This window comes from Echeneis naucrates, chromosome 13 (genome assembly GCF_900963305.1).
Source record: "Echeneis naucrates chromosome 13, fEcheNa1.1, whole genome shotgun sequence".
Classification (NCBI taxonomy): domain Eukaryota; kingdom Metazoa; phylum Chordata; class Actinopteri; order Carangiformes; family Echeneidae; genus Echeneis; species Echeneis naucrates.
In genome coordinates this window covers 25516529-25537334 of record NC_042523.1, presented here as the reverse complement: position 1 = coordinate 25537334, position 20806 = coordinate 25516529, and the positions used below count along the sequence as shown (strand labels likewise).

Here is a 20806-nt window from a genome sequence, read left to right as displayed (position 1 = left end):
ATCACATTTCAAAAAACATGCCGTTCCTTCCACTCCTTCGGAACAATGATTTCCATACGGAAAGGGATAACATATATTGGACGAAGGACACGGCTAGTGCCATGCTCACTCATTGGATGACCTGTTTAAACTTGGTCCCCCGATAAGCCTACCTCAGGAGGGGGATGGGGGACAACGACCCCTTCTGACACAAAATGTAATGGTGTTAGCCAAGAACTTCAAATTGACAAGACCACAATTTGACTTATTAAATAGGGGACTAAATTTTATTCCAACAATAGATTTATACAACGATCAAAAAACACAATTAAAATTGGACATTCAAAATTATCATAGGAAACTTAAATTAGCAGCTCATTTCAAAGATTCAAGGAAAAAGGAGGCACTTCCCTTCATAGGTCGGTCGACATGGACGCCGCCAATGGAAAACCTGCCAATAGAAATCGGGCAATTAATTGACATTAATTGATTGGTATTTATTTAAAAAACATTATAAACCGTTCAAAGAAAAACTTAATTTATCGTTGCAGGAAGTCAAAGCGTTTAGAGAATTGAAGAACAATAAAACGATAGTTATAAAACCTGCAGATAAAGGAAGTGCAGTAGTGATTTTGGATAAAAATCAATATATTTTTGAAGTGGAACGGCAATTGAATGATAAAAATTATTATAAAAAACTAAGAGAGCCTATTTATAAACAAACAATCCCAGTGGTACAGAAAATTCTAAACACATTAAAGGAAAAGAAATGTATTAGTAAGAGACAGAAGGAATATCTGGAAGGAAATTTTCAACCTAGAGAGCGCAGATTTTACATTTTACCTAAAATACATAAAGAGCCAGAAAAATGGACAGTCCCCTTTTGGGTTCCACCAGGGAGGCCCATTGTGTCGGATTGTGAAAGCGAAACATATCGTATTGCGGAATATATTGATTTTTATCTTTATCCCCTTTCAACCAAGCATCCGTCTTACATTAAGGACACATCATTTTATTGATATTGTTAAAAAATTAAAAGTCTCACCTCATTGTTATTTTTTCTCTTTTGATGTAGAAAGTCTTTATACAAATATTGATATCAAAGCGGGGTTAAAAGCAGTAAAAAAGATATTCGATAAATACCCCGATCCTAAAAGACCAGATGAGGAAATAATCTAATTGTTGAAGATTAATTTAACGAAAAACGATTTTCTGTTTAATGGTAATTATTATTTGCAGGTCAAAGGTACAGCAATGGGGAAGAGATTTGCACCAGCATATGCAAATATATTCATGGCTAATTGAGAGGAAGGAGTTATGGCAAAATGCCCAAAAAAACCTCCACAATATTTTAGATATCTTGATGATATTTGGGGGATTTGGGAAGATTCGGAGGAAGAATTTGAAAAATTTGTTCAAATATTAAATTCACATGATCCATCGATTCAGATTAAATCAGAAATTAATCGAAATTCAAAAAATTTTTTGGATACTACGGTTTATAAAGGAGTTGATTTTCGTTCACAATCTCAAATTGGATTTAAAAGTCTATTTTAAAAAAACTGACACTAATGCTTTGCTCTTTAAAACAAGTTTCCATCCGCAGCATACATTCAGGGGGATCGTAAAATCCCAATTAATCCACTCCGCGGTGACATGTCTTTTTAACCCTTTCCCCTAACCCTTCACGGCCAGGGATCTAAAAAACTTTAACTCCGCCCCCTTCTTCAACAGCAGGTCTTCCTCAATCCCCTCTACCTGAAAAAGACACAACATAGTCATGCTTAATGGATACTAAAACCCAAAGACAAATAAGAATAAGCACTGAGCATTATCAAGTTTCCACAAACACACACACACATGCACTCTCCCTCAGATATACACCCCCAACAATCCCCCTCACCCCTGAGGCGTTCTTATGGCCTCCTACATTTCCCACATTTCCCTCTGCATACGTCTCTCCACTTCCATCCATCACTTCCTCAGGACAGACCACTCCAGCCACCAACCAGGACTTCAACTCTTCTCATGATTCCTCAGCCAGAACCTGGACCATCCTGCAGCAGACCTCCCTTCATCCACACATCCGTTCAGCTCAGCTCAACCAACAACACGGGACACCGCAGTCAACAACCAACACACTCCAGCAGACAATCAACACAACTTAACCGATAACAACCCTAACAGAAACGCCTCAGCCTGCGACCAGCGCACGGCACCCCAACCAACAATGGCCAGGACACAGCCAGACAACAGCCGAACAACCAACAAAACCTCTGCAGACAGGTTTTCAACCATTAACACATACTCACTTACACCTACATCGACACCTACACCCACAACAATCACCCAGAGACCAACAACACACATCAACACGGTTAAAAAAATTAAGGACTGGGGACTCACAATTAGAAAAAACACATTGATTATTGGGGACTCAAACCTGGCCCACTGCCCTCCATTCAGATTCTGTGAACTCCAGGTTGATAGCTACCCTGGAGCAAGCTTTCGACATGTGGCAGCCATCATCTCCAAGGTTGTCTGCTCTTCACCCCCTCAGACCATCATCCTGGTCTTTGGTCTATAGAGCTGGACACCATCCCATTAGTGAACCAAATCATCAATAAACTCAACCACAAGAAATGTTACAATAAAAAAAAAAAAAAAAAACACTTTACTCTGTGATCCAGAGCCCAGACCTAGACATTTACATGTTGCCAAAGGTACACAAGGACCCTGCTAAGTGGAGCAAGCCTCTTCAGATACCCCCGGTTGCACCACTGTCTCCTATTGCAGCAGTGAAACCTACAGAACAGCAGAGTACTTGAACCTTTATCTGAACCCACTGTCCACTATACAGCAGAGTTAAAAACACATGATTTCATTGATGAGGTCAAAAACTTATAAAATCCAGCAGATTCGATCCTCTTTACTATCAACATTTATAGTCTCTACACAAACATTCACATAAAGGAGGTCATTCAATCAGTCAGAAGTATTTTTTCCAAAACCATCTCAACCCTAAAGATCAGGTTTGCAGGGATTGGCTCCAGGAAACCCCACAACCTTGGCAGAAAAGTAGTAGAAAATGGGTGAGTGAGTGATAGGTTTACCTGGTGAAAGCCAAAATTAAACCATTATTTGACCTCAAAGAAACCAATGAATGAATTTCAATTGTTGAACACATCAATCCAAATATCCATACTTCACTTTCAGTTTCATCAGAGATGACCTGGCTGCCCATCTGTGTGAGTGCTGCTCCTCAGCCCAGAGCAGACAGGCACTCCCCCTTGTGTTTAGATGTTGTACTGTCTGGTGACTCAGCAGGCCGACTGCCAGTCTTCAGCAGCACGCATTTTATTGGAAGAATGGCAGAGCCACGAAAAAGGAGCTTCACCCGTGGTGCAGAATTTTCAAGCAGATGTCACAGCAAACTGTCTAATCTGCAAAAAAGCTATAAAACCCTTTTTATGATAATTTTGCAATTTTTGCTAATTCTTTGACATACGTATGTATGAATGTTGTAAAACCTTAAAACAAAAAAAAAAAACTTTAAAACAAACACACACGTACTTGAAAAACGTGTTTAAAGTTTTTTTTATTACCTTTTCAGTTATGATTTTGTGCTCTTTGTTTATTTAAATTTGTTTGTATTGTTCTGATGTTCTATTGTTTCTAAAGAAAAACTTAATAAATATTTTCTATTTTCCTTAAAGCTTTGCCCAAATTCTGTCCTGAGATTAACTAAATAATCCACAAGAAAAATCACAAAAACACTTAAAGGTCATGAAATTTCATTCAGATTTAGCAGTTTGAAGATACATGCACTTTAATTATTAAAAAGTATAGTGATACTGGCGATATTGACCCTGTAAAAAATATATAATAAAACTATTATTAAAAGATTCAGTAAACTCGTCAGTCCTACAAAACACAATAAAATGGTGAAATGCTAAATTTATCATAGCATGACAAATTTTTGAGAGGCCATAGCAGAAGTTTCCAAAGGTCATAAAAAAGCTACAATTATGTAATAGAGCAAGTCTTCACAAAGGTCACTGATGCAAATGCTGTGGAGAGCAAAACATTTTATTACTAACACTGGAATAGTTCAATTTGTATATTATTATACAGAAACTAACTGCTTTACAAAAACAAAATGATACAATATCACATGTATGTACAGTGTAGTAAATATACCATCTCAAATTGTACACAAAATATTTACAATTGTCACACATACTGCATTAAAATCAAAACTCAGACTAATACTCTACAGACATAAGATTTTGCATAACATCAAATAAAACATGCCACACTTTGAGGTTTTTCTTCTTTACAAACCCATGACAGTTTTTAAATTAGTGCAAGTCAACCACTTGTTTAAGAGGTTATGGATACATAATCCTTAATTTCTCCATCCAGACACAAGTCAAACTGAAACCTGGAAACAATGGCAATCTGCCAACACTGTGATGAAATAAAGCTTCAGATTTTTCTGCTAGACTCACCATTGAGTTCTCCAGGGGTGGTGGATGCATCTTTAGATTTGGGAGTGTAGTCAGTGAAGTCGGTGGGGGAGAAGTTGCTGTGGAGTCTGAATAAACATACAGACTCACAGCTTCAAGTTGATGAGACTCTGTGCTTGCCACTTAAGTATGATACAGCCTATGTACATGTGCAGCAGGGCTGATGTTTCATGGAGTAACAGCAACTAGTCAATGTGGTCATGAAATCGGACATGTTTCACAGAAGCTGAATCTGGGATCCACCAAGACTGTCAGGGATTGACAGGGCTTGAATTTTTCATATTTACTACATCATCGACAGTTTAAAAGTAAGATGAAGATCAAGTGTGATTACTGTCTCTAAGGGCTGAGGGTTTTAGTTCAAAGTAAAAAACTTTGCCATCAGAGGTGTTAAGACAAACTTAAGTGTGACAGACACACTAACTCTGTGTAGCAATATTCTAAATTTCAGCTGTGGAAAAATTATTTCATTGGTCTGGCCCTGACTCATGTTTGGTTGAGGGGAACATGAACAGTCCATGGATCCATTCAGCTGCTACAATCTACTGGACCAGACAACTTAATCCTTTTAAGAGTAAAATGTTTCCTGCCTTTATACTGGTCTTTCTTGGTGAACATGAAAATATTTTCTGTGTGGTTCATCTAGTGATGCTGTGTTGACTGAACAAACTATAGAGATTAAAGAAAATAAAAGATAAAAATAAATGAAGTAATTCACAAATGTTTCCATGTGATGACACATACGTGTGAGGAAGCTGCTCAGAAAAAATAAAGTCAGTTGTACAACAATACTCAACTCTTGCTGTGCATAGATGTTAAGGAAGGAAGCCCCCGTGTTGCTCCTTGACAAACCATGTGTCCATTTCTACAGGAAACCATTGTGTATTCAACCTGGCACAGTCCTCAGCCATTTCAATGCAACATCCAAATGAGCTCTAAGAAGGAATCTGACGCCACATTTCATTGCCAGGCCTCATTTAATCATTGGGCCAAGCTTCAACTAATGGTGGCATGTTTTAAAAGAATTTCTTTAAAGTATATCCACCGGTATATTTGATGATGTGAAGGCTAATTGCTCTCTGGAGGACAAACTTTCTAAAACTCCCATTTCTCCACTGAAGGCTCTCTAACGTTGGACCAAAAGTGTTGGCTTCAGCTGCAGGTTGATCTGTCTGAAACCCTGATAGCAGGATTATAACCTCACTCAGAGACATGTGTTGTCATTGTGATTTGTAGCAAATGAGCTCTAACTGAACCCCTTAAGACCAAAGAGAAAACAGACCCAAATTAGATTTTTGGAGGGAGACAAGTTTGCTCCTGTTGTCCAGAACAGCCTCGTGCTTCAGGCGGGTTGGTTTCAAATGGTCTACACATCAATGACAAACTGAATGATCATCCCTGTAACTCTGAGAAGGGGGGAAAAAATAAAATAAATAAAAAAAATCACAGTCTTACTCTCCCACTTAAGGTGTTTGTCGCTTTGTGTGTTGTAATCACACCACCTCTTTTCTATTCTACTGGACAGGCATCTAAAAAAAATTGAATAGCAGAGTTGAGGATTATTGCCTAATACACATTTTCCTTGTCACTGTCAAATGATGAAGAAGTTAAGCAGATGGAAATAAATTTCAGACTAAAAATATCCAACAAAAACTGCCAAATAAAAGCAATTGCTCATAACATGCAGAGAAAAGGTTTGGAGTTATTTACAGAGTTGTTTCTAGTGTTTCTGCCTCTCCAGACTAAAAGGTGTTTAAAAAAAAAAAAAAAAAAAATTCTGTGTAGCACTAGCTAGCTGTACAGGATAAATATTATCAGGCAACAGGGTATATGGATGATTGTATATTTGACGATCATTGGAGGCCAGTTGTGATGCAGCTTGTGTGAACTCGTGATATGGACGGCTCACCTCCATAATTAGTACCTGTTCTTTGTCCCCAGCAAGGTTTGACTTTTACTTTACAAATTGTACACATTGAAAAACCCTGACAAAGGCACACCATGGAGAAAACGTCAACATTAAAGTAGCACTAAGGACTAGTTATACATAATCTGTCTATGTAAAATATGTACAAGCCTGAGGGGGCGGGGCCCCACCCCCACCGCTGTTGCTGTCATTTGGTCCATCTGAGTGACAGAAGTGTTTCACCATAAGGAGGGCTGACAAATGTGAACTCAGACTTGAGCAGTCCGTGTCCAAATTCAACTTTAGTTTCCAGACCTGCTCCCATCAACTTTTGCTGTAGTTCCATGTGTGGTGTCCCTCGCTGCAGGAGCGGGTTGGGGACATGAAGAAAAACTGAACACAAGCTGCTTCTTCACCACGATCCATGATGTTTCTCCTCCGCGGAGAGCAGGCTGTTTCCTCCCACCACAGTAACAAACATGGAGGAGGAGGGAATAAGGACGAGTTGAGTGCAGTATGAGGCTGATGGGTTGGTGGGTAGGAAGGGTGAGGGCGGGGGTAGAGGGGAGGAAAATGTGGGATGGGCAGGGTGGGGGGGTCTTTTGCTGATCAGACGATCTTCTTGATGCTGGGTCTCTTGAAGCTGCCCGCACTACGCTGCTTCTGGACTTGACTGGCTGAGCCGTGGCGAGTACGACAGCCACTGGACAGAGCTGAGCTGGGAGACAGCTGGACGTTCTCCTTGTCAATACCTGGAGGACCACAAGAGGACACACAGAATGCAGGTTTAATAGCTGGACAGGAAAGTCCTGTCTTCTAAACTGTACTTTAGTTCTGAAATATTCTTTGGTGCTGCGGAGGGACAGTTGCCTGGTGACCCTGAATGTCCAACACATTCAGCGAGAACCTAAACATATTGAACACAATATTTTCAAATTTATTGTAGCCTCAAATAGTGTGTGTCTGTGTGTATGTGTGTCAGTGCGGGGGTGGTGAAGAGAGGAAGCGAGAGAGAGAGAGAGAGAGAGAGCGAGCGAGAGAGAGAGAGACACACCTGGTGAGTGCTGTGAAGTGGCCAAGGAAGTCATAGAATTAGACAGGTTGAGGTTGGCAGTGATGCTGAGCTGACTCTGGCTGGTAGGGGGGTAGGGCGATGTGGGAGTCCTCAGTTGCTCCTCCCCTCGCTCCTCATCAGCTGCTGGCAGGTAACTGTCAATCAACGCCTCCAGAAACTTCACGATCAGCTCGGCATAATCAGGTATCTGTGTTTGCTGCATGACAAATGAAGAAGATCTGTAACCATCTGACTGAAGAACAATAAGTTCAGTCTGATAAGTGACGAAGGTGACATATTACATCAGTATTTGGACACCTTTCTCACCTATTTCTACCTTCTTATTGTTTTTTCAACCTGAACTTTTCAGCAATTGACTTTTATGGATTTCATATTTCTTTGAGCTTCATTATTCTCCTCTTCAACCACAATGGTATCTCTCCAAAAATCACCAACAAACAGTAGTGTGTCCAATATATTTTGGACTCTTGCTAAAAGGGCTGAAGGTTTCAGACCTCTCCAGTTGTTTCCTTGACACGTTGCAGCCTTATGCTCATCAGTCTACAAGCCATCAAAAACCAAAACCACCCCCCACTCCCGGCTCCCTATATAGGGAGATGAACGTAGTGGACAATATATAGTGAACTCATTGACAAAATCGCTTTCGGACACTACTTTTGGTGCCACTGATTGCATCATCGCTGTCACACAATTAGAACATACCCAACTCACAGCTAAAGACAGAAGAAGAAACATTTCTGTTTATCATTGCATTTTGTTAAAGGCTTTTGACAATCTTGCACTGTACTGTAATTTTTACTCTCGTATTTGGTCTTTTTATTATATTTTTATTTTTTATTCTCTTGGCTCTTAGGTAACAGTTTTTAATTGTAATCAAATGTTACTTGAATGTCTGATTATTCTATATTTTGCACAATGTTAATGCTCTTTACGTTAATGTAAACAGTATGTTTAATTCACTTGTTTTTGAAATGTGAGTGCAATGCATGATGGGATATCTTGCTTAGGTTAGTAACCATCGGCTATTCATTACTTTTCACAATGCATTGTGGGATACTTTCAGTGCACTGCATTTTGTCGCAAAAGATTTCGGACACCAGAGAAAATGACGATCTCCACAGATCGGGAGCAGTTTCGGACACAGACACTGCCTTTTTTCCAGGTTTATGCATCTCCACACAGGATCTGGAGCTCAGCGTAATCATCATGTTTTAGGTCTCCTCTTACCAAGAACCTGCTCCAGCTTTAGAGTAGATTTCTGTTATTCAGACCTCTTCATGTCAGAATGATGGCGGCACTACCACTGGGTGTAGCTATCCATGTAATACAAAACAAATTTTCCATCTGGTTATAGAAGCGAGATGCGACTGGTTGGTAAGCTGAATTTCTGCTGTGTGGCTGCAGGGAGAAAATGACAAAGTGGACAAAAGAGTCCTCCATACCTTCGAGAAAGGTCCAGCAAACCTCCAAAGTCCATTAAAGCCGAAGCCTTTGAAATCACAGAAAGGAGAGAAAAAGGGGGTTAGGGGTGGGAGTAGGGGGTCTAGGCCTCAGTTAACTGTTGTGGAATTAGTCAATTATTTAGGAACTACTTGTTGCAGTGAAGAGAACATGCATTACTTTGCAAATAGGAAGGCTGGTACTGGGGGGGTGACTCCTCATGGTACACCACACTCTGGACGATGCCGTGGACGGGGTTCAGGAGGTTGGTGTCTTGGCACATGGACAGCACAGTGTTGATCTTTGAGTCGAGGAGGTTGTGGCTGAGATTGCACAAACACATTTGATATGTCAGAATCAATGCAGCGCCACATGTGGATCCACTCAGCTCCACAGCTTCTGACTTCATGACAGCATTTCATGATATGCAGCATTTTTTTTAGATTTCCATTTCTAGCTGACAATTTATTTAGAAGCCACAGCATGGCACAAACACTGGCTGACATTTGGATCAGCAGTCAAAAGGTTGAGAACAGCAGCTCAGTCATGTTCTAAGAACAGAACAGACATCTTATGTCAGAGCTGAAGTCAAAGAGAGATTGGCACAGGTCAGAACAGACACAGGTCCACATTTGTCTTCATTATTAAAATTAAGGAAACCCTAACCCTCAGCAGAACATCCCAAAAACATTCGACCATGCAAGTTTTCTCTCCACAGTGCAGCAAGCTCCACTTACCCTGCAACTGTCTCATGCACAAAGTCAGATGCTCAGAAGTGTGAGGTTTCTGACTGGATACTTACACCACAGGGAAAACCTTTGGGAAGACAACGCTAGCTTCAGCTAAGTACTCGTACAGGATTCGCTGGTCAAAGTCATCAGTGGTGTATTTGACCTGGGTGGCCTGGAGAATCAGAGTAACAATAATTTCCTCACTTGCAGCCATGCTCCACTTGTATGAACTGGTTTTGAACAATTCATGTTGATTACTCACCAGTACAGTAAGCAGCAGAGCCTGGATCTTTGGGTCTGTCAGAACCTCCTCATCCAGGAGTACATTGGACTCTGATACAGACACTTTGCGAAGATGAGAGTTTCCAATTCTTTGTGTCTCTGTAATTTATAACAGAAATATTAAAAATTTATCTCACCCCAGGTCCACTGAATACTTCAGACCATTGAAATCCACCAGATTTGTAGGTCTTTCAAGGACATGATCAGAGTTTCCTCTCACCTATCTCATAGTCATTCTCTGCTACGCGTCTCATTTTGGGTGGAGTGGTCATCCCGGACTCCATCTCTGGTCTCTTTGGTGCTTTGGAGTCTGATATGAGATGATCAAAGCTTTTCCTGGTGCCTGGCCAAAAAACACAGTAAATACTTCTACAATCTGGAGGTCTCACATGAGAGCAACTTAACCAGCCCATGGTCTAGGCACACTCACTCTCTACATTTATGATTACGCTTCAAACTGTCCTCTGTGACAAAACCTTAAGTTCAAGCTGGCTCTGGTGAGTCCTGAACCTCCTCTTAGTGAAGGAATTATAGCCCAAGACTATACTAAGTGGTCTTTTTTTTGTAAAGGTGAAGACCAGTACTAAGTGAAAAGTTCCTTCATACCCTTTGATACTCTGGAAGTAAAGCTGATGTGAACTGTAAATAGCTTCAAGATTAATCGTACCCAGGAGCTTCTTGGTGTTGGCTTGTGAGGGCTGACCCATGTCAAGGCTCATGGATTTGCGTGTTCGTGGGCTGATCTGGCCCACTGTCGGGTAGTGATGGGCTGAAAGATAGCGTTCTGAATTCTGAGGGGACGTCCAGGGCTGAGTCTCTCGCAGAGTCCTGAAAGAAGGGACTGTGAGAAGACTCTACAAACTCTGACACATTCCGTCTCTTCTGGCTTTTGGTCAAATTATTGAGTTTGCTTTAATGCCACCATGAGACTGAACAAACAAATTCTCCTCGCTACCCATCAACTCATTGGCTACAAAACAAACCATTGAAAAAACATGAATGTCTTTCAATCAAAATGAGAAGAGATATTCACTTCATAATCAGACCAACGAATATTTAGCTTTAGCTGTTTTTTTTAATGGAAGTGTAGATAGACGATTTCCATTCTTTAGAACAGATGTTTTGAACAGGACACAAGTCAGGTCCTCTCTAACTGAGGCTCATTTAGCTTCGGAGACATAAATCAGGGAATTGTGTGGAGGTTGTTAACTTTTGTGGAAACGACAGCTCAGTTATGCTAACTGTTATACAGTTTGCTTCTTTGCTGTAGGATCAGACGATGCACTCTGCTGTTAGCAGCTCACCTGCAGCTTGGGTCAGTGATGTGACTGGAATAGGTGTCCATGGGCACTGGGTCCACGGAGAGGTCAGAGATCAGTAGAGACTTCCTGTGTTTGAGACTGCAGCGACTTCGGACCTCCTCAGATACAGTGAGCAGTGCTGGTCCAAACGACAAGGATGTAATGAAGTTATCAGTGACAGCAGGGCAGGCCCCGACCACCAAATCAACCCAACCAAGAAGACGTGATGTTTCACACATTTGGTCTTTATTGTGTTAAGGCTCAGCGACAGGAGCTAACAGACGCTCACAGATGCTCAGACGCAGCAGCTGTTAACTCAAAGCCTCCACTTTCCTACCTACACTAAGGTACGGCACACGTCTTCATCATAATGAGTGTCTGGTCCTGCTGATTTCGTTTTGATATCTGACCAAAGTTCAGGGGAGCAGGATTAGTGAACAAAGGCCATGACACAGCCGTTACTCACCAGCCAGATAGGCCACACTCTGCGTGTTCACCTCAAACTTGTCACATTTCAGATGCTTGCTGATGAGAGTCAACAGTGTGTGTAGGATCCTCACTGTCCTTGCCACTGTGGTGGGTGAAGGGTGTCTGTAGCCTAGAGACCAGAGCAGACAGTCAAAGACCAGACACTGGTCCAAATGTTTGGCACATAAAAACGTTTGTAGATGGAAAACCACAGAGCACAGAAAGGAAAATGGTCAGAGCTATGTTAAGCATCACTTCCTGCAGAAGATGAATTGTTAGTTATGGGCGAATCGTTTTTTTTTTTTTTTTTACTGCTGTCATTGTGTGAATGTTCCTGATGTGACAAAAGGCCACACAGTGTTGGTTGACCACTCTCTACCTTTCAGCAGGTGGCCCGCCAGTGCAAAGTTGAAGTTGGCACTAAAATTGAGGCCTACGAAGTGATCCATCTGCTTACAGTGCCACTCCAAAGGACACCTGATCTCCATGAACACTTCCTCTGGACTCTGGAACAAAAACATCAAGATGTGTATGAGCTCACAACACCATCATAGTAACCCACAATAGATGATGAATGTGTTGTAGGTTTCGTCTTGTTCTTCAAAGAGTCAAAATATAAATCAGTGTATCTGAAGAGTCTGGGTTGGGGGGGTTCATTGCTCTTGCGGTAGGATTAGGGGATTAAGTTTAGCATTTTTTTCATATTGTTGTTGTACTTAATGATGGACCTTTCTCACAGGACTGTTGTAGTTAATGGATGAAAAAGATGACTACAGAGAGCAGATTAATGCAGATTTCATCAAAATTGGACTTTTGACTATAGATTGAGCAATAGATTGAACACACAATAGCTCAAACTATTTAATCTTGGCTTCTTGTCTCAGTGATATAAAGGCTTTTTTTGGTTTTTCAGACAAAGTAGAAGACGTTTGAATTACCTTGACATTTTTTGACTGATAGCTTCTTCAGAAGCGTTGTCTGGCGTTTGCTGACGTCTCTTATCAGCTGTTCAGCATAGAGGGTGTGACCAGCCTGGCAAAGACTGCAGCTATCAGTCGAAACATGTCAATGTATTTCGAACATCTCCTTCGACTTTGTCCAAAAAAAAAAAAAAAAAAAAAAAAAAAAAAAAAAATAGAAGCCTTCATATAGTTTTATCACACGTCTGCAGCAGCAACAGCAGCAGCAGCGGCGAGCTGTCCCAGCCTAAGGGTGTGTGCAGTACATGTATGTGTGTGCGTGTCTGTTTTTACCTTGTCATTGAAGACGCGCATCGTGTCCAGAGTGTGGAGGTTCTGCTCCAGCAGCGCAGTTCCAGCCGAGTACAGGTTGACTTCATCCAGCTGCAGCACAGCTACCGCCACCCAGAATAGAGCTTTGTGCATTGGAGACTCCTGTACAAAGGAAGGGGGGGACGTTTGAACACTAACTCCAAGTCTGCAAGTCTCCAAGTCAACAGAGTCAGAGTTAAAATCTCTGAAACTCCGACTCCAGCCTGCACTGGTTACACTAACATCTGCAGTAAGATAAAGAAACAAACTAGAGGCTGGAGGTGGCTTTATGAGGGCAGAATGGAGGTGAGATTACCTTGCTTAACAGAGGCTGCAGCTTGGTTAGAGCAATGACTGTGGCCTCAATCAAGACTTGACTGTTGTAGTTGTCTGGACCCTTCAAACAGCTCTCCAGCCCCTGTTATGGAGAAAAGGGAGGCCGGGGGATAGGAGGGGAAAACACCTTCAACAAACATTCACTGCATGATATCAGAGAAGGAAAAAAAGATGTCAACTGTGCCTTTGCACTACAGTCACACTGCACACTTTGATCAGTGTAAACCATCATCATCAGTGTACAGTAATACGTTTGTTTATTACTTCATCAACACCACACTAATGACTCCCCATCTTCTCCGCCACCACTGGCATTCTTCAATTTTATTTATGAAAACAAACTTCCGTTTCTGCAGAGAGGCTGAATGGACAGTGATTGTTGAGGTTTACACTCGACATACAGAATAGATGGAACCCTGAGGTAGGAGCAGGTCGCAGGTGGGCTGTAGTATCAAATCAAATCAAATCAGATTTATTTGTATAGTGCCAAATCATAACAAAGTTACATCAAGGCACTTTATATATAGAGCAGGTCTAGACCAAACTCTTTATAAAGTTATTTAAAGAGTATCTCTATAATGACCCAAAGCACAGTGACAGAGGAGGAGGATATGACTCACCCGGTCAATGCTGAGCAGAGGGCTGGCCTTGCTGAGAATGCGGATGATCTGTTTGATTTGACCGTGGCTCACTCTCTTACTGATGCAGCCAAACACTACCAGTGCTCGAGGCTGGAGGGAAGGATTATACTGGAAAGCAAACCTGCAATCAAATACATGGAGACACATAAGCCACACGTCTCATTCATGTTCTCAGCATAGACAGGTTGAACCAGGAGGGAGGACATTCGTACTTCTGTGCGAGTTCTGTCCACTGATCTAACCACTTGCAAGCTGGGATGTCCCTCATGCAGGCCTGTGGAGTCAACAAAGAAATGTTACTAAGAAGACAGATCCAAAAAGTCTGAAACTACCAAGTGGTGGAAATGGTGAGCCCTCACACAAAAATCCAATCCAAAGTCCAATTGTCACCTATTTAAAGTACATTCAACACTTTAAGACCATAGACAGATTTACTTTATTGATCCCCAAACTGGGATATTCCAAATCAGCATTCTTGATGAAATCCTTGTTCCATTTTAGCTTTTTATCTAAAATCGAAATCATTTTTGTAGCACCATTAAACTGCAGGATACAACATTCTGCTCTGCTGGAATCTGTCACGAGTAAATGAGAGAAGGGAGACAGAGGTCTGGTGTCTCTGCTAACCTCCATGATCTCCAGCAGGGCCTCAGTGACGGTCTCCAGGGAGGACAGAGCAAATGTCTCTCTCTCGTATGAGCCTGGGGAGAAAGAGCGGTCTCTGTAGCTGGAACGGAAGGCAATGACAGCAGCTGACTTGACTTTGCTGATGCCAAAGAGCAGGTAGAACTTGGGCAGGGAGAACTCGGTCAAGCTCAGCCTCAGGACTTGCTTTGTCTCCTCTGAAATCATTCAGCACAGAAACACATTGGTTGGGGTAGAATGCAGATTATTCAATTTTATTGTGTGTGAGATGAACACCATGAATATTTTCTTACCGCTGAAGTTGAGCTGTGAGCAGGTGCAGAGGGAATGGATGATGTTGATAACCAAACCATGGGTGGAGGCCCTGAGGGACAGCGGGCCTGTGGCTACCAGGAGGGTAACCACATGGAACAGGTAAGGCAGGTGGGCAGCAACGTCCAGAGAGTTATTAAAGGACAGCATGAGCATGTAGCGTGCCAAGATGGCAATGTCATCCCACATCAAATGTTGCTCCAGTGTGGGTGTTGGTGACAGGCACGTTTTGTCTATGATCTTACACATCCGACCAATGACCTGTCCCAAAAAGTGAGAGAAGAGCACATTTAAACCATCACAGACAGATGCCAACCTCAGCTTTTTTGACATTAAACAACAACGAGCAGTGACGCCAATGATCCAGCTGAGGCAAAAGCACAACCAACTATCTTTGATCTCAATGTTTGGTCTTCTCCAAGTCTTGAAGAAAATGAATCTTGACCAGCTGTTCTGCTGTCAGGCCTCAGCAGGTACAGACCCAGTAAGCAGAGTTTGTCTTAAAAGATGCCAAGCTCACAGCAGATCAGAGTTGACTTCATCTCCATACACTTTCACCTCACAGTTGATTTAAAATTATCAGAGCAGATCAAGCCTTCCCCACCCTTTGAAACTCATCTACTTCCTGCAGCTTCACATCAGAATAAGTTGAAATTGAAACTACAGAACAGCTCCCTGAGTCTCAAGTTCACGAACATGTCTCAGACTCAGTGACAGACCTCAGTGAGCGGCAAACACTCTGTGTCTCTGTGGACACAGAGCTGAAGTCCCTACATTAGAAAACTGCATTTATTCAACTCTGGGTGACAAAGAGTTGAAGAGTGGCAGACAAGAGGGCATTGTGCTCAACAGGCTGTCCTGCTATGACATCATACAGGAAGCTTGAATAACTCCAATATGGATACTTGTTTGTTTCACCACACAGGTACACCTGTTCATCTGTTGTCATGAAGACCAAAGGTCTACGTAGGAGAACCGGCAGAAACTCTCTGAGGGAGCTGTTCCTCTGTGAAATAACCACTGATGAGCTGTTCTTCGTCAAAAGGCTTCACAATGGCCACTATTCAGTGGAAAGCTGCTGTGGGCCATAATAGGAGCCAGGGCCCGGCTCGTCTTTTGTCTGTCTGTGTATGTTGTGTTTGTTTATCTGAGGCTGCACACACAGATGATGGAAAGTGACAGGAGGACTTGGTCTCTTGGTTACTCTCAGTCCCTGGGGTCATTTCTTCCAACAGTAAGTATTTCTTAATTTAATCTAATGTAGATTTCAAATTTCAACTTTCTGTTAAGTCCTGAAGAAGTGTAAACAGCTTCACACTGCAGTGAAGAGCGGATAAAGATTCACACTGACAGTAAATCAGCCCAGCTGTATTATGGGTATGTGTACTTCGGTACTTTGGTCTGAACCAGGAAGCCATGTGGTTATTGTTCCTGCTCAGTCTTTCCCTTCCTCAGCCTCTTCTTGGTTCCACAGTGGACATTTGTTGGAGGTGAAACACTAAAGCAGAGCATCTGCTCCAGATGTAGTGGAGGCACAGCAGCACTTAGGATTCCGTCAATGCTGAAAGGTGCTCAACAGATGAACCCGCCTCAGTGTCTAGATAGACACCGTTAATGTGTGACTGTTACAAAAAGAGTTTGTGGTTCCTTGGTATGTGAGGCAGTCACATACCATCATTATACAGTTACTGCAGCTCAGTCAACTGTTTTAAAGAAACAGCTGCATGCAAACAAAGAGGACTGACCTCAGTTGGTCTTACCAACACAGCGTGGGTGTATGTATATCTGTAAGCATGTGTGTGTTTTCACTACAGTAGCACCATCATCTTACTCAGAAATGACAACTTCTGGATGTTAAGTGCTCAAGTGTGTGCAAGTATCAGTCCAATGCAGACTCACTTTACTGGAGACCAATTTGACATTGCCTGAAGCCAAAGCCACGGCGGTGTCAGCCATGACTTCTGCTTTGATGGAGCCCAGACCTCCAGTGGCACTGGTTTTTATGAAGCTGTCCAACACCACATCAAGCAGGTCTGTTATCTGAGGACATAAGGACAGAGTTAGAGGCCAGCTCTCCCATATGGCTGCTCACACTGCAGGCATGCAGTACTCACCTGGCCCAGACTGCCCCAAATCTTGGCCTGAATGGAGGGGTACATCTGCTTTTCATTGATGGTCATGGTAATCAGTTTGTCCAGAATAGCAGTGACACGCTGGCGCTTGGCATCATCATTGTGCTTGCAGAAACGAACCAGGTTTTGCAGCCAGGGTGTCATGTACTCCAGGCAGAGATGCTTCAGCTCAATACCTGCAACAACACCCGCCATTAATAAGCTCTTAGTCATATTACGACACAAGACTACTGCAGCTTCACATCAGTTCAAAGGTGCTGGTGTTTTCTCTCCGTAGAGAAATACTGACCTGTCCCGATTGGTCTGGTGTTTTCTGAGAGGGAGCTCTGGGTTTAAGAAGGCTGCCCCACTGATTCAACTCTAAGTAAGGTTTCCCAGTTGGAGGAGCCAAATTCCTAATTTCTTATATGTGAAACCTGCATCTTTTTGTCCCATTAGATAATTAGATGTGAAGTTCACCGAACTATTTCTGCTTCAAATTTTGTAATTTGTTTTTTGTTATTTTCCACTCTATTAATGTAGAAAATAAAGAGTTAGATGTTGTAAGATCTCATTGTTCTTGTTTGGACTGCAATGTCCAGAGAATGTCCAGTTGCCTCGAGATAAGTTCAACTACAGTATTTCCCTAACAACAGTGCTGATCTAAAAAGAGGTGGCAGTCAGGTTTCCACTCCAGCTCAGCTGATTACTTTATTTTGTGAGTATATTAACTGAAATCTTAAATGCTCTGGAAAAGGGAGCTCTGCCAAACATATGTTGTAGTTTAAAAATGGTTGATAGAACACTGACTGGTGAAAGATCTTAAGTGAACCTGTGTGACAGCACGTCTGCCAGGAGACAGCCGCTGAACTTACTGGACTTGCTGAAACCTGAGATGCACTCCTCCAGAAACTCCAGAGTCAGATGGGGCTCATTGGCTGCCAGAGTCTTACTTATGGAGACGATGAAGAGGGTGTTGTTGGCTGGGATGCAGAGGCCAGATGTTTCCAGAAGTTGGCCCTCTATCTTGAGGTTGAAGGTGCAGGTCAAAGCACATAGCAGATTGTACGCCGCTGACCTTTGGGAAAGACAAGCTGGAAGTTTACGTGGTGCCCATACAATGTATCTTTTTCACTCTGGCGTGGACAGAAATGATCAGGTGTCTGAAAGCACTAATCTAAACAAGGCTCCAAGAAGCCCTCTAGCCAGGTCTGTTGTTCCTGGTCTGGGTCTGCCATGTAAGGAAATCTTACTGGTTCATTGTAGAGCATTTTAGATCCTGTAGTATAAGATAATAATATCATAGAACTAGGATTAGGGTTAGTGTTACATAATCATATAACACAGTAACCATCAGATTTTGGCAGTACAATAAAATTTGTCATAATAGTATTATAGTCTGATTAGTGGTAGTATAGTAACATAATAAAAAATGTTGATAGTACTGTATTTAATATTTAATAAAAGTATAAATAGTAGTATTGCAATATGAATGTACTGTATGTGTACATTACTAAAAATACAAGGTTACTGAAAATATGCAGAAATGACTTGATCCATTGTAGACTAGGAAGTACAGTATAAAAATGAAATAGTGATTGGACAAGCAATCAGCAGCTGCAGGTCAGAGTTCACAGCTGGTGAGACTCCTTCCTTGACTGAGTCCCTGTAGGACTGACCTGAGGCTGGGGTCAGAGCTGCCCAGGTTGAGCAAGGCGATGTTCAGCAGAGTGCCAGGGACATCTTTAGGTCTGATCTTGGTGTGCTGAGGGATGGAATCAGGCTGCGACAGCTCCCAGCGTGTTCGGATATGGATGATTGACTGAACGATGGCATCACACTCCTGGTGCATGAATGTGAGCGGTGTGCCCTGGTTGGCCATGGTGAGGGTGAACTGGCTCTCGTCCACCAGGCAAATCTCCTCTATTTCTGATGCATAGTAGACATCATTGAGGAAGACTGACTGGCCAAGAACCCTGGTCCGCTCAGCTGAAGTCACCTGAACTGCCGTCGAACCCACCTGATTAAGAACAATATGATAGTGCTCAAAATTTGAATTTAATAACTAAGAGTTTACTAGCCTTTACTAATCTAATTCATCCCAGGCATAACTGCTAAGGCTGCATCCTCACCTTTATTGAGACCTTGGTGTCTTTGTGGGCCAACTTGAGGGCATTGTGGAAAACCTTGAGGTCCTCTTCCAGGGTCAGTGTGGCAGCAGGCAGCTTCTGTTGGTCTGGCTCAATATGTTCAGCTAGCTTAGCTGGAGAGTCAATGAACTGGAGACGCTTGCTGCCCTTTAGACCCGTAAGTAGACGTTCATGGTACTTGGTGTACTCCCTCACCCAAGTGTTGCAGTTGTAAACATAAACAGCTGCTACATTCTCATAGGCAAAGCCGGGAAAGACCACAAACCACTTGGATAGGAAGTCAGTCTTGAAACGATTGCTGGGTCCTACATGTGTCAAGTCTACCACGATCTCATATGGCTTAGCATAGTAGGGTTTCAGAGTAAGGAGAACATGGTAGATGAGCAGGTCACCGTTTATCTGGCCGGTTTTGAACCTAAAGAAAGAAGTTTGGAGATTTAAAAAGAGACAAATATTAATTCAGGCCTTCTAGAGTAAATTATACATGAGTGAGTTTTGTTACATAAGCTTGCCTTAAGTTGTTAATAACATAATATGTTTAGGTTTCTGAGAAACTTATTTTGTATTTCTTTCATTTTAAGAGCTATTCAGCCTCTGTGGTTTCAAACCAGAAACCCTGAAATTACCAGACCACTGAGAGGGTCAGGAAGTGAGTTCAGAGCATTTCAAGACTACTTGTGGAACAGGGTTCTCAGTTCATCTCTCTACCAAGACGGCTGCCATACAACTTCAAGTAAGTATTGTACATCTGAGATATTGCAGCTTCTTTCTGAATTACACTGGAGGTGAAACCAGTTCAAACTTAAATCCACTGAGGCTAAGTGAGTCAGGAGATTAAATCAGTTGTCAGTTCGAAATGATACAGAAAGTTTCCATTTATGATATTCTTTTTTTTTTTTTTTAAAGACCATGATGGGAGACACCAGAACATTACTCTGGCTGTTTCTGCTGCTCATCCAGCTGCTGCTCTATCCTGCTAATGCAGGCCAGGGTCAGGGTGTTACAGCTAATATGGAAGCTCCAACGCTAAACTCACCCCTTCTGGTGGAGGCCAACCTCACAACTTTGGATCACACAAACTTTCCTGATACAGACACCAATGCCACTCGAGCTGACTGCTTGATTGACACCGAGATGGGTCTGATTGCGATAGGCTCAGCAGGGGGTTTGATTGTCTGCCTTCTGGTTGCCACCATAGTGTTGGCATGCCAAATCTGCCATATTCAGCAGCGGATTTATGCTCCCCGGACCACCCGGTCCAACATGGACTTGGTGAGCACTGCAAGCTATTGGGACACCGAGCAGCCAGAGATGGAAGGAATGGTTGGGCCTTGTGACGCCAGCGTCGTGCTTGAGGAGGTGAGAGCAGAAAGCAAGATGGAAGAAGAGAGGCAGACTGGAATACAAGAGGCAAGGAAAGAGGGTGGAGCAGGACTTGACATGGGGACCATGGCAATTTCTTGTGAGGCTGAGGAGACGGCCAGTCTGATGCAATGTTCTGGTTTTAAGGACTCCTGTCTTGAGGTTCCCCGGGATCTAGAGGACATGCCGCTTGTGGTCTGAAAGGTAACCTCAGTAAACTGCTGCTTCAGTCAGTGAGCTCATATGCTGTGGTTTAACTTGGGTTAT

At 42.5% G+C, this 20806-nt stretch overlaps 1 protein-coding gene across 3 annotated transcripts in view; it reads right to left on the bottom strand.

Moving 5' to 3' along the window:
* Nucleotides 1-4036: 4036 nt before the first annotated feature.
* The window catches only part of nf1a (neurofibromin 1a), a 44129-nt gene continuing 27359 nt past the window's right edge, over nucleotides 4037-20806 (bottom strand). Inside the window, exons 36-57 of one of the 3 annotated variants that reach the window (XM_029516701.1) lie at nucleotides 19160-19592; nucleotides 18707-19047; nucleotides 17903-18105; nucleotides 17031-17224; nucleotides 16816-16956; nucleotides 14898-15177; nucleotides 14587-14801; nucleotides 14172-14233; nucleotides 13939-14080; nucleotides 13299-13400; nucleotides 12965-13105; nucleotides 12091-12217; nucleotides 11710-11841; nucleotides 11247-11382; nucleotides 10610-10770; nucleotides 10163-10285; nucleotides 9923-10041; nucleotides 9732-9832; nucleotides 9110-9252; nucleotides 8932-8978; nucleotides 7469-7685; nucleotides 4037-7166 (exon numbers count right to left, since the gene is read on the bottom strand). In XM_029516701.1, the coding sequence (XP_029372561.1) occupies nucleotides 7024-7166; nucleotides 7469-7685; nucleotides 8932-8978; nucleotides 9110-9252; nucleotides 9732-9832; nucleotides 9923-10041; nucleotides 10163-10285; nucleotides 10610-10770; nucleotides 11247-11382; nucleotides 11710-11841; nucleotides 12091-12217; nucleotides 12965-13105; nucleotides 13299-13400; nucleotides 13939-14080; nucleotides 14172-14233; nucleotides 14587-14801; nucleotides 14898-15177; nucleotides 16816-16956; nucleotides 17031-17224; nucleotides 17903-18105; nucleotides 18707-19047; nucleotides 19160-19592 (3703 nt within the window). In that variant the 3' untranslated portion in view covers nucleotides 4037-7023. The remainder of the gene's footprint in view (nucleotides 7167-7468; nucleotides 7686-8931; nucleotides 8979-9109; nucleotides 9253-9731; nucleotides 9833-9922; nucleotides 10042-10162; nucleotides 10286-10609; nucleotides 10771-11246; nucleotides 11383-11709; nucleotides 11842-12090; nucleotides 12218-12964; nucleotides 13106-13298; nucleotides 13401-13938; nucleotides 14081-14171; nucleotides 14234-14586; nucleotides 14802-14897; nucleotides 15178-16815; nucleotides 16957-17030; nucleotides 17225-17902; nucleotides 18106-18706; nucleotides 19048-19159; nucleotides 19593-20806) is intronic. The other 2 variants (XM_029516703.1, XM_029516702.1) reach the window with 2 other exon arrangements.